This window comes from Enoplosus armatus, chromosome 8, assembly GCF_043641665.1.
Source record: "Enoplosus armatus isolate fEnoArm2 chromosome 8, fEnoArm2.hap1, whole genome shotgun sequence".
Classification (NCBI taxonomy): Eukaryota; Metazoa; Chordata; class Actinopteri; order Centrarchiformes; family Enoplosidae; genus Enoplosus; species Enoplosus armatus.
The window spans coordinates 24,722,482-24,734,656 of record NC_092187.1 but is presented as its reverse complement, the minus strand read 5'-3'; the positions used below and the strand labels follow the sequence as shown (position 1 = coordinate 24,734,656).

Below are 12,175 nucleotides of genomic sequence, written 5' to 3'. Positions count from 1 at the left end.
CATCCCCCACACCATCACCCACCAGCTCCAGCCCAACAGCCCCAACCCCCTCATCACACCTGGGGCTGAACTCTCACACCTCTTACCACCACAGCTGCCCCCCCCCTCCTCCAGCATCGACACCTCTGTCTGTCCTTGAAAGAGATGTGAACAGACTCTTCAAGAGACAAAACCCGCAGAAAGCTGCTGGACCAGACTCCATCTCCCCTGAAGCGCTGCGCCGATCAGCTGTCTCCGGTGTTCACGGACATCTTCAACACCTCACTGGAGACATGCCACGTGCCAGCCTGCTTCAAGGCCTCCACCATCATCCCCGTCCCCAAAAAACCAGGGCCCACAGGATTAAATGACAACAGACCCGTCGCCCTGACCTCTGTGGTCATGAAATCATTTGAACGCCTGGATGTCAAAAAACATAAAAATATATCAGTTATTAGCACACAATTTTTTAATGATCTTTTTTACTGTCTTACTCTGATATCAAAGCGTGATGACATTTAGCAGTTGTAAGCACTTTTTTCCATTCGCACCAATATAATATGCTCGAGGGATTTTATCCAGCAAGAGAGCAAAAATCTTATAAAAGCAAAATTCAAGGCTTCCTGATTTCATATGAACCCACATGATTATAATTTCTGTCATCGGTCAGTTGTGTACTCACACAGTGTGGTGCTGAGTCTGGAGCAGAACATGGTGTCAGAAGTTTCAGGTTTCAGGTAAAGAGTCGATATGATGGTGGTTGAGACAGATGCCTGGTATTTATTCTGTTGGGATTACGAACTGCCTCCTTTATGAAAAACAAGTCACCAACGGAAAAGACAGAATGTGTGTTTTTATCAGTTACATCAGACTGAAGGAGGAGACTTACTGACAATAAAATTACCATGAAGTAAAACATGAATCTCATAACATCTCAGAACAAAAAACATCGAAAAACCACAAACAAACAAACGTGAAAAAGGTCACAAGATACTTTTAGATACGAGGTCAAAATACAAAGAACGTACAAAGAAGGAATCTCTGTCTGTCTGTATACCTGTCCTTCAATTATCTCGACAACCACTTATCCGGTCAACTCCACACTTGGCGGGTGTATTGCTGAGGACCCAAGGGAGTGCAATGTCCAATCTGGTGCAATTTGGCCAGATAGTGGCGCTATAACACAAACTTTATGTTTTGTCCTGTAACTTTTGAAACATAAGCCTGTGGGTCCAGACGAATCAATCCATATAAGCCATTTGCGTCTTGATCATTTTCCCACCATTTTGAATTTTGTCTGTTTTTTTGTATCTTTACATCTAAAGGACGACTACGTGTCTCCTGATGAGAACTTTCTGAGTAACTTCCTGCTTGACAAGTCATGACATGGTGTAATTGGTGTAGCGGGAGGGAAAACATTTCCTGTGTGTGCTTCTTCCCTGAGTCACACAGACACTCTGTGGGTCGTAGTGGAGTTGAAGGCCGTTGTCATTAGATATTGCACAGTTACTGTAATAAGCCTAGATTTGGTTACCAATATACACATGAAACACAACTCTTACACCATTTCCTGTAAACTTTTCAGCGGAAAACGTCAGTCAATAAACATACACAGATCTCAATAGGGAATTGAACCAGTGATCGACTGTGTTGGGAGGCAACAGACCAGTAAACTGTTCGCACCACACTGTCAGGTTTGCCTTTGTGTCTAATGCCATTTGTGACTCCAGTTGAAGTTCTGCAGGGTCTCCGAGCAACACGCAGGCAGTTGATTGCACAAAATGAAAGTGCAAACTTTACTGTACATTGTGTAATTCAATGAGGACAAAATGATGTAATGTTGTCCTGCACCAGGAGGAACCCAGGGCCCACTGCACCAGCGTAAGGTCTGACAATGGCTCTGAGGATTTCATCCCAGTACCTAACAGCAGTTACGGTACCGTTGGCTAGCACGTGGAGGTCTGTGCAACCCTCCAAGGGTATGCCTCCCCAGACCATCACTGACCCACCGCCAAACCGGTCATGCTGGATGATGTTGCAGGCAGCGTAACGTTCACCACGGCATCTCCAGACTCTTTCACATCTGTCACATGTGCTCAGGGTGAACCTGCTCTCATCTGTGAAGAGAACCGGTCGCCAATGGCGGACCTGCCAATTCTGGTGTTCTCTGACGAATGCCAATTGAGCTGCACGGTGCTGGGCTATGAGCACAGGTCCCACTAGAGGACGTCGGGCCCTCGTGCTACCCTCATGGAGTCTGTTTCTGACAGTTTGGTCAGAAACATGCGCACCAGTAGCACGCTGGAGGTCATTTTATATCCTCCTGAGAACCAAGGGAAAAAAGTGTCTTACAATTTCTGTTTTAGTGTGATTTCCTATCTATTTGGGCCTAAAAAAACACCTTACAATTTAAATTTTTTTAAATATATTTTTTATTTTAATAATAATCTTAACATGATCATAAAATGTAATACATTAGCCTGAAACTAAATAAAACATGCAAGTTAGTCGTGGCCCACAGAGCACGACGACTTTGCTGCTCCCTCTCTGCCTCTGACTCTCATCAGATTCTCCTGCATCTTCTTCCTCTCCTTCTTCATCATCATCTTCACCTATCACAGGCTGATACTCATCCTCCTCATCCTTTTCCTCATCTGAAAGCTCCAAATCTGAATCTCCCTCTACTATCCGGTATAGAATCCTCTCTGCTTCACTTCTTTCTCCTACAACAATGTGCAGTCATTAAATACATTAAAATGGTCCTGGTGTCCACTACAGTTGACATTCATTAAATGCCTGTTATTTCAAAACAGAAATAATGAAACTGTTTTCAGATGTAAAAATATTGTTCTTAACATGTTTATGAACAAGAATATATATAATTATCATGGTAAAAATAGCAATAGATAAAGAATATTTGACTTGCCTCTCCTCTTTCCATAAAATGTGGTTGTTGGTATGGCAGCCATCTTGATAGAGGAAAAAAGTAAAGTTCCCAGCATGCAAACCCATCACATGACACATCACTGGAAAGCCCAGGATGTCCCCTACAGAATACTATAGGACTTGGAAGGGTAACTCCAACTACTTAAGAAAGATACAGGTGAACAAAATGTCCATTATAAAGGACATAAATGAATGGGCCGGGTCTCAGGAGGATATGGCCTGTTCCTCCTCGCACAAAGGAGCAGATACCGATACCTGTTGCTGGGTTGATGCCCTTCTACGGCCCCGTCCAGCTCTCCTCGTGTAAGAGCCCCTCTCCTCCATGCTCTTGAGACTATGCTGGGAGACACAGCAAACCTTCTTGCAACGGCATGTATGGATGTGCCATCCTGGAGGAGCTGGACTACCTGTGCAACCTGAATGGGCTGCAGGTACCGCCTCATGCTACCAGTAGTGACAAGGACACTAGCAAAACGCAAAACTAGAGAAGAATCAGTCAGGAAGGATAAGGAGAGAGCAATTGTGTGTGGCCACCACCTGCAAAACCATTCCCTTTTTGGGTGTTGTCTTGCAGTTGCCTCTCCAGTGCACCTGTCGTCACTTTCATTTGCACCAAAACAGGTGAAATTGATATACAATGGCTTATGCTTCCTAACTGGACTTATTGATAGAAGTTTAATTGACTTGCTGATATACTGTGATGATGAAGTATTCCCTTAATTTTTTGAGCAGTGTAAATACTCATACACCAGATTCACTACCTGTAAGGGGGCAGTCTGGAAGTGGACACAAATATTACCTCCAGCCACTTTGTTTATTGTGGGTTTCATGGAAAATAGGAAGGAAAAAAAAAACAGAGATAGAAATAGAGATGTCTAAGAAACCAGTTTAATGCGCAAACCACCGCCCCACATCACCTGGCTCACACCAATCCATGATCTGAACAGTTGAAAGTCCATTATTAAACTCCATGGATGTCTAGCTATATAAAAAGCTTACGTGTTGAGTCACACCACAGCTTAGACGTTGAACACTGGCGCCGTCGTCACAGGTGACAACAGAATCTAAGAAACAGAAAGTAGAAGTGTGTTCAAGGCATAAAAATATGTGTAAGCATTGTGATACATTCACTCAGATGTTTACCTCCACATGGGACCATTCATATTTCTGTTGACTTCCCTGAACACCCGCAGGCACCAGACATTGAATCAAGATGCAGTGTACATCAAGTAAGTTGTTTCTGGATCAGGGGTTAAAGCAAGTTTAAAAACAGTACCATCAAAACATGAGACACCAAAAATTATGATGTTTTGTCCAAAAATGGTGACCAAGAGTGTCTCAGCAAATTAAAGCAAACATCGCAAAAACTTGAAAGGAAATGGCGCTCCACCAATTGGAAGAATCACGTTTAGCCTGGCAAGATAAAGGAAGGCCCTCCGTAACGCCAGAGCGTCCTATTGCTCATCATTAACAGAGGAAAATAAGAACCCCAGGTTTCTTCAGCACCGTAGCCAGGCTGACAGAGAGTCACTGCTCTGTTGAGCCATGTATTCCTATAACCCTCAGCAGTAATGACTTCATGAGCTTCTTTAAAGATAAAATTCAAACTATTAGAAAAACAATTCATCACCTTCTGCCCTCAGGCGATACCGACTTAACTTCAAACACAGAAACAGACCTCAGAAACAGAATCATCTTATTCAAACACTCATGAGGGGTTTGTTCAAGGGAGGTGTCTGCAAGTTTACTTTTCCCAGCAGTATTCTCAGAATCCACCCTGGGTCCCGTTCACATGTTTCTCAGTGCTGAATATTTAATTGCTGCAATAGAAGGTAACATACCTGTGTATGTATGAAATGTGTAATTAAAATAAAGATGCATTAAAATAAAAATAATTCATCTTAGTACCTATACACACGAGAGGTGTGAATCTGTGTTGATTCAGTATGTTGCATTTTCATACCTGATAAACCACATGACTTGTTTCAGAGTGTAGGCCCACTAAGACCAGCAGAGTCAAGGAGGTGAAGGCTTGGGAAGTGATGTTCACTCACTGAAAAACCAGTGAAACCCCAGTAAACCAAATATGCAGCATCATATAAGGGGTGAACATTTTAGCATTTTGTTTATGTTTTATGTCATCTGCAGTGTCTAAATAGGCCTACTGGTTTTGGAAATTGCGGTTAATAGTCATTACAAATAAGGGCAAAAGATTTGTTGTGAGTATATGACAGCAAATACCTGTTGAATATGAATCAGATGGAAACATGGGGTGGGGATAGCCATTTGTAGTTTGATCTGAAGAAAATCTACCATGGAGCTGCTTGTTTTCTTCCAATTTCAAAGCCTCTGCAAAAGACACCCTTCAGAAACCATGCAGCTTAGGTCTAATATTCTTTAAATACACATGGGGAAATATGGGAATCTTATAGAAGGTTTTGGTGCTCTGGTCATTTGAGCTTACATGTTCAAATGATGAACACTTAGATGAAAAATGTGCAAAAGATGACATCATGAGCCTCATTCATGCGTAGTGTAATTTGACGTTTTGAAAGGACACAGCAGTCCACTCAACTTAACTGAACAAAAGCTCAGGTGACCCACTCCGACTGGCTGACAGACCAGCGTTGCCAAGTGTCAACCTTGAATTACAACCCTAATCTGAATTTCTGCCTAAAAAGGCATCTTATCCAACATTGTTTGAAGAGTATATTGGTCTTTCCTCCAGTCTGAGCTAATAGAGTACTCATTATTATTTACAATAATCAAACAATGTCTTGAGATCAGAGAAAGACGCATTGCAGGTGTGTGAGTCGAAGGTATATAAACACTGGGTTTCCCTCTCAAAGACACCCTGCTACCTGCTACTGCTGCAAGTGGAACCTCATCTGATCATCACAACAAGGTGCGGCTCTCATTCCTACCTTTCATCATAGCATCAGCTGTGTTGATTCAAATCTATAGAAATTATTTTTCATCTGTTCATTATTACATTTAGTGTTCACTTCAAGGGAAATCCCCTTTTCATATATAGTTCTTTACAAGGCCTCGTTTCTGTGAAACCTGCTAACTGTCTTTGTTTCATTCATCCACAACAGTCATTTTAACTTTATAATTCAAGTTCACATTTAAAGAATGCACATGCTTATCTATGGTGCATTACTTCATTAATAACTGAGTCTTTACACAGATGGCATCAGCTCTTCATTTCATTGCGGTCCTCTGTTTGACCAGTGGACTGTGGATTGGAGCAAATGTAAGTAACACGCACACTAAAATATTTATTTTTAAAAGATCATTGGTGTCATAACACCTAAACTTCAAACACTAGTACCATGTCTCGGAGCCCAACATCATGTTTTCAACATTATTTCCAAGTTTTGTCTTCAAAATAATTACTGGTGATATATAAGGTAGTGACTAAATACACAATAAAATACTCAATAAAGATCAAGTTTGAGTTGAGTTCAGTGCTAATGATGTTTTCTTTATGTTCACAGGCGTGTCCTGATTCAGGTTGGTACTTGTCTGAGTCTGGGGGGTGAAGGGTAATAATAGAGGAGCTGGGACTTTGTGACTGCTGTTCAAGTTATTTATAAGTTTTCAAATTTTTAAGAAACGTTTTTGTTTCTGCAGAATGAGGACTGTGGATGTTTCTTATAGTGTAGTCACTCTATCAGGTTATCAGTATGGATGACAGCAATGAATACAGAAATCAATAACTCTCAATGTATCTATGACATGAGACTTGAATAAACCTGAACCCATTCTTTAAGTCAATTTCAAAAGAGGAACATGACTCTAATTTTCCTTCTGTCACACTTATGCATTGATTGTCATTGTAATCATCTACAGACCATTGCTGTGACACCTGTAAGACCTGCCCTTCTGGTTGGACTCAGTTTGACGATCACTGTTACATGTACAACCACGTTCAAAAGGACTGGGCTGATGCAGAGGTACTTTATGGAACAATATGAGTTCTAACTGCCAAACTGTATTCATGACATTTGCTTTAAACTAGTTTGTTCTTATAAGAATCATTCAGTAGAAGAAGCCGTAAAGCAAACTCTCACTTCTATGTCCTCATTTAACGTATTCCATCTCTCAATGATTTTTTTGTTGTTTTTTTTCATTTCACACGTTGTCTTCCTCATTAGAGTGCCTGCATTGCCCTCGGTGGGAATCTGGCCTCAATCCCCAACAAAGACGTGTACGACTTCCTCAAAAAGACAATCCACACAGCGACTAACGAACATAGACGAACTTGGGTTGGAGGCCATGACACAGCAAAGGTGAGCGATTTAACATAAACACGTGTGCCTGATATAGAGTGCTGCAGGGATGACGGATTTTTGTAGGCCAACTCATTTATGGAGTATTGCTGAAAATAAGCTCTGTGGCAAACAAATGTTAATGACACTCACACTTACTCTTACTTACGTGTTGTTCAGCATGATAATCTTCACAATGAACACATGATTTTTGAAGCGGAAATGCAGTCGCCAGAAATAAAAAGCTAACGTTAGGCTACGGTTGCATGTCCAAGCGCGAGTATAAACACAACGAGGCTGTAAGAGCAGACTAGTGAGTAGATGAGTTTCCACATTTGGCATGATGACATTTAACGTCCCCAACAACGTCCGTAATCTCATTTAGCCGCCTTTCATGAGAAACTTAAAAGCTTCAAAATTCAGGAGTGGGGTATTTACTGACGCATTTTATGTCGCAGAACAAAGCGTGAAAATCTCTAAAGCTTGTGTTAGCCACAGACCTTATTTCAGGAATCTGTCCAAAAACCCATTCAAGAAACCCCACTGACTTCGAGACGAATGAAGTGGAAGGGCAAAAATGCCGACTCATTTCCAGGTTTTAGGGCTCATTCCTGCAGAACTCTACTGAATATGTTCTGTTTTTAATTTGGTGGTCACATTGTTGAGAGTCTGGCAGGTGTGATTTGGATTTTGGATGGATCATGTATAACAAAGGTTCCCTGACTGGAGGCCATTTACCTGGTAATGTGTTATACCGCTAAACCACCAGGTCACCCAGTCTCTGGGTTATTTCGACAAACCAGGACATCCATTTCATTTTTTAGTATCAAACTAAATTCTATTCAGCCTCATTGTGTTGGAGTGGTGGCTGACGTCTCAGCTGTGTATATCTCTTCACTATCAGCATGGTTAGAAGTCACTAAGGGTAAAATATCATTTTTGTGATTGGATTGAATTGACCCTCAAAACTTTCTTTCAGGAGGGTGTGTGGTTGTGGACGGATGGAACCAAGTTTGACTTCAAGCTGTGGCGTCGGGGGGAGCCCAACAACAGTGGCAAAAGAGAGCACTGCATGGAGATGAACTACCTCGGTACGCACTGATTATCTGTTTCTCTCCTGCATGTGATTTTTCTGTGGAAATTCTCAACATTCAAGAGAAGAAAAGTCATCTTTTGTAACTCATCCTCTGATATAATCTAGAATATGAATTGTGTTTTGTTATTTGTACATTTGATTGAAAAAAGCAAACATTTGTCAAACATTTGTTGCAGAGGCCTGTAGAGTATTAGAGTTTGTTGTTTGTAGATCTGAAACTATTAGTTAAGTAATCAATTAGTCGATTGACTGAATCAACAATTATAGTAAGCGATTAGATATTTAAGTAAAACAAATCATGAGTATTTGCTAGAATTCATCGTATTCTTTGAAGTTAAACTGAATATCTTTGGGTTTGTAGGATAAAACAAGCAGATGAATATCTCAACTTGGGCTTTAGAAAATTGTGACAACTTCTGACATTGCATAAACCAAATGATGAATCAATCAATCGAGAAGATTAATCAATAATTAAAATAATCTTTCTTTGTATGTATATCATTTTTTGTTTAACTTTTAAACTCTAGCGGCTCCCAACGACTTGAGCTGCAACCCAAAGCAATCTTTTGTTTGTGGAAAGCGCCTGTGAAGATCCCTGCCATGTGCTCATACAACTGCCATGATGATGTCACATCCCCACTAATGATGTCACATGCACCAGGATGTACAGCCTCGATGACATCACTGCAGGAAAATATATTGACAGTTCTGATTTGATTTCAAATAAATCAATAAACAAACACATTCTGTTCAACAATTTGTCTCACCTCTTTATATTACCATCTCATATGAAAGCTTAATACTTCTATCTCTACTATGTATACTTCAATTGATCAATCAACTGATTAATCATTTAGTCAATCAATTATTGTATCTCTTCATAGATGGTTTATACCTGCATTCGCAGTATAAAATTCTAACATTTTAAATGACCAGAGACGTGCCCCGACAAGTCATCCAGTTCAACAAGAATAGAGATATTCCACCCTGCCTTCTTCTGCTGATACAACAATCAGATAAACTCTACCTCATGAACCACAGAGTTTATACATTTCAACTATGTCTTAACTGTGATGCCTTTAATCAAAGATAGGTAACAGCATGTATTGTAAAGAATAGGTGGACTTTTGCCATCTGGTCGTCCACATCACACCTGCCAGACCGGCCAGGGCTTAAATTCTTTTAATGGAACTACAAAATTACATACAGAATATTTTCAAAATCAGGCACACACGGGACAGCTGCAGCCTCTCTGTCAGTGGGGGCCTGAGAATATTGTCCCTCAGCCGCGACAGCGTGCGGCTAGTGTTGCTCTTATGGAGGCAGGACGGTGATTTTACAATTTGGAAATAAAAATAAATTTTGGCATTGAAAACAAAACCTTAACTGAAAAAGGAAACTTGGGCCTTGAAACATTTGTACTGGAAAAAGTTGTATTAGCACTGAAAAAAGTTTCACTGGCATTAAAAATGATTTCATTTTATTCTGATATTTTTTGCGTTTGGTTAGAGCAGAGCCTAACCACTCTGGGACCAGAGCCTGGTTCTGGGTGAGGTTTCTGATATTTGTGTTATTTTCATATTTTTCCCATTTTAGATTTCATATTTAATACTAGGCCACATTGTAGCCATGGTAACGATACAGCTATGAAGCCCATCACCGGGGGAACAGTCAGACTGGGCTTGGATCTATCTGAGAGAGACTGTAACAATATTGACATCCAGAGTGATAATCTATGTGTATTCATCTATCTGTATTAGTAGTTTTCTTTGTGTATTGTGTAATAGTTTTAATAGTACTGTAAAAGTCTTTCATCCCGGACCAAGGTTAGACCGTTGGCCCTGTTAATGTACATTAATTAATCAGTTAATGGTCATTGAGCTTGGCTACAGAAATCATTCATTTGTATTGTAAGCTTCTGTTGATTATGATTTTCTTTTATACTGAATAGTTTTACTGAGACCGGGCTTGTATTCCCCAAATCCCGAAGTGTTTAAACCAATAAACAAATTGAATCGACAACCGGCTAACTGTCAGCCGTTAGTCCACCACCATCAATGAACACAACGCAGAGACTGTTGACTGTTACCACTATCAGCGGTATAAAAAGTAGGGCGTTATAAACTGTATATAGAGATCCAGAACAAATTAAACCCTGTTACACATGTAATCTGCATACTGAGGAATAATCTGATTGACTAAATGATTAATCAGTTGATTGACTGAATGTTTTTCAAAAGAATTAAGCTTTTGCATGTGATGGTAATATAAAAAACAAAATAAGAGATGAGACAGATTGTTCAACAGAATTTATCTGTTTGTTGAGTAATTTGAAATCAATTCAGATATGTTAACATGTTTTCCTGTAGTAATGTCATCGAGGCTGTACACACTGGTGGTGTGACATCATCAGTGGGGGTGTGACATCATCATGGCAGATGTGTCGGCCGGGATCTTCATAGGCACATACCACAAGCAAATGCTCACGTCGTTAGCAAAACCTAAAGTTTAAAAGTTTATAAACAAGCAATTAGGGCTGCAATGAATGAATGAATGATATTTAGAAAACCCAAATATATTCATTTTACTATCAAAGAACACGAAGACATTTAGCAAATACTCACATTTGAACCAGTGATCTGTTTTCAGGGGGTTGTTGTTTGCTTTTTTCAATCAAATGTACAAATAACAAAACACAATTCATATTCAGGATTATATCAGGTGATCAGTTAGCAAAGTTAACTTTTCCTTTCTTGAGTATTGACAATTTCCACATTTCTACTAAAGAAAACTCACATGTAAAAGGGCAACAGATAATCAGTGTGTACCGAGGTACTTCATCTCCATGCAGTGCTCTGTTCCAGCAGTGTTGTTGGGCTGCTTGTAACGCCACTCTTCGAAATGAAACTTGGTACCATCACTCCACATCCACACACCTGAAAGAAGGTTTTAAAGGTCAATTCAGTCCAATCATAAAAATGATATTTTGCCCTGGGTGACATCTAACCATGCTGATAGTGAAGAGATATACACAGCTGAGACGTCAGCCACCACTCCAACACAATGAGGCTGAATAGAATTAGTTTGTGATACTAGAAAATGAAATGTATGTCCTGGTTTGTAAAATAACCCACAGACTGGGTGACCTGGTGGTTAAGCGGTATAACACATTACCAGGTAAATGGCCTCCAGTCAGGGAACTTTGTCCCTTATTTTCCCGTGAGCTCTCCACTGTGTGGTATCAAATAAAAGCAAAATGCCTTCATGAAAGAAGGATCCACAGACCTTGAGTGGTCTGCTGTGTCCTTTTAAAAAGTCAAATTAGACTACGCATGAATGAGGCTCATCATGTCATCTTTTGCAGATTTTTCATCAAAGTGTTCATCATTTGAACATGTAAGCTCAAATGACCAGAGCACCAAAACCTTCTATAAGATTCCCATATTTCCCCATGTGTATTTAAAGAATATTAGACCTAAGCTGCATGGTTTCTGAAGGGTGTCTTTTGCAGAGGCTTTGAAATTGGAAGAAAACAAGCAGCTCCATGGTAGATTTTCTTCAGATCAAACTACAAATGGCTATCCCCACCCCATGTTTCCATCTGATTCATATTCAACAGGTATTTGCTGTCATATACTCACAACAAATCTTTTGTCCTTATTTGTAATGACTATTAACCGCAATTTCCAAAACCAGTAAATTGGCCTTATTTAGACACTGCAGATGACATAAAACATAAACAAAATGCTAAAATGTTCACCCCTTATATGATGCTGCATATTTGGTTTACTGGGGTTTACTGGTTTTTCAGTGAGTGAACATCACTTCCCAAGCCTTCACCTCCTTGACTCTGCTGGTCTTAGTGGGCCTACACTCTGAA

General features: G+C 40.1%; 1 protein-coding gene across 1 annotated transcript; it reads left to right on the top strand.

The window, feature by feature from the left end:
• The first annotated feature begins 5,791 nt into the window (after positions 1-5,791).
• On the top strand, positions 5,792-9,052 carry LOC139289125 (galactose-specific lectin nattectin-like). Its single transcript, XM_070910645.1, has 7 exons — positions 5,792-5,830; positions 6,116-6,181; positions 6,426-6,441; positions 6,781-6,884; positions 7,086-7,220; positions 8,179-8,290; positions 8,823-9,052. The coding sequence occupies exons 2-7, from the start codon at positions 6,116-6,118 to the stop codon at positions 8,882-8,884; spliced, it is 495 nt and encodes a 164-aa protein (XP_070766746.1). The 5' UTR covers positions 5,792-5,830; the 3' UTR covers positions 8,885-9,052.
• The last annotated feature ends 3,123 nt before the right edge of the window (positions 9,053-12,175 follow it).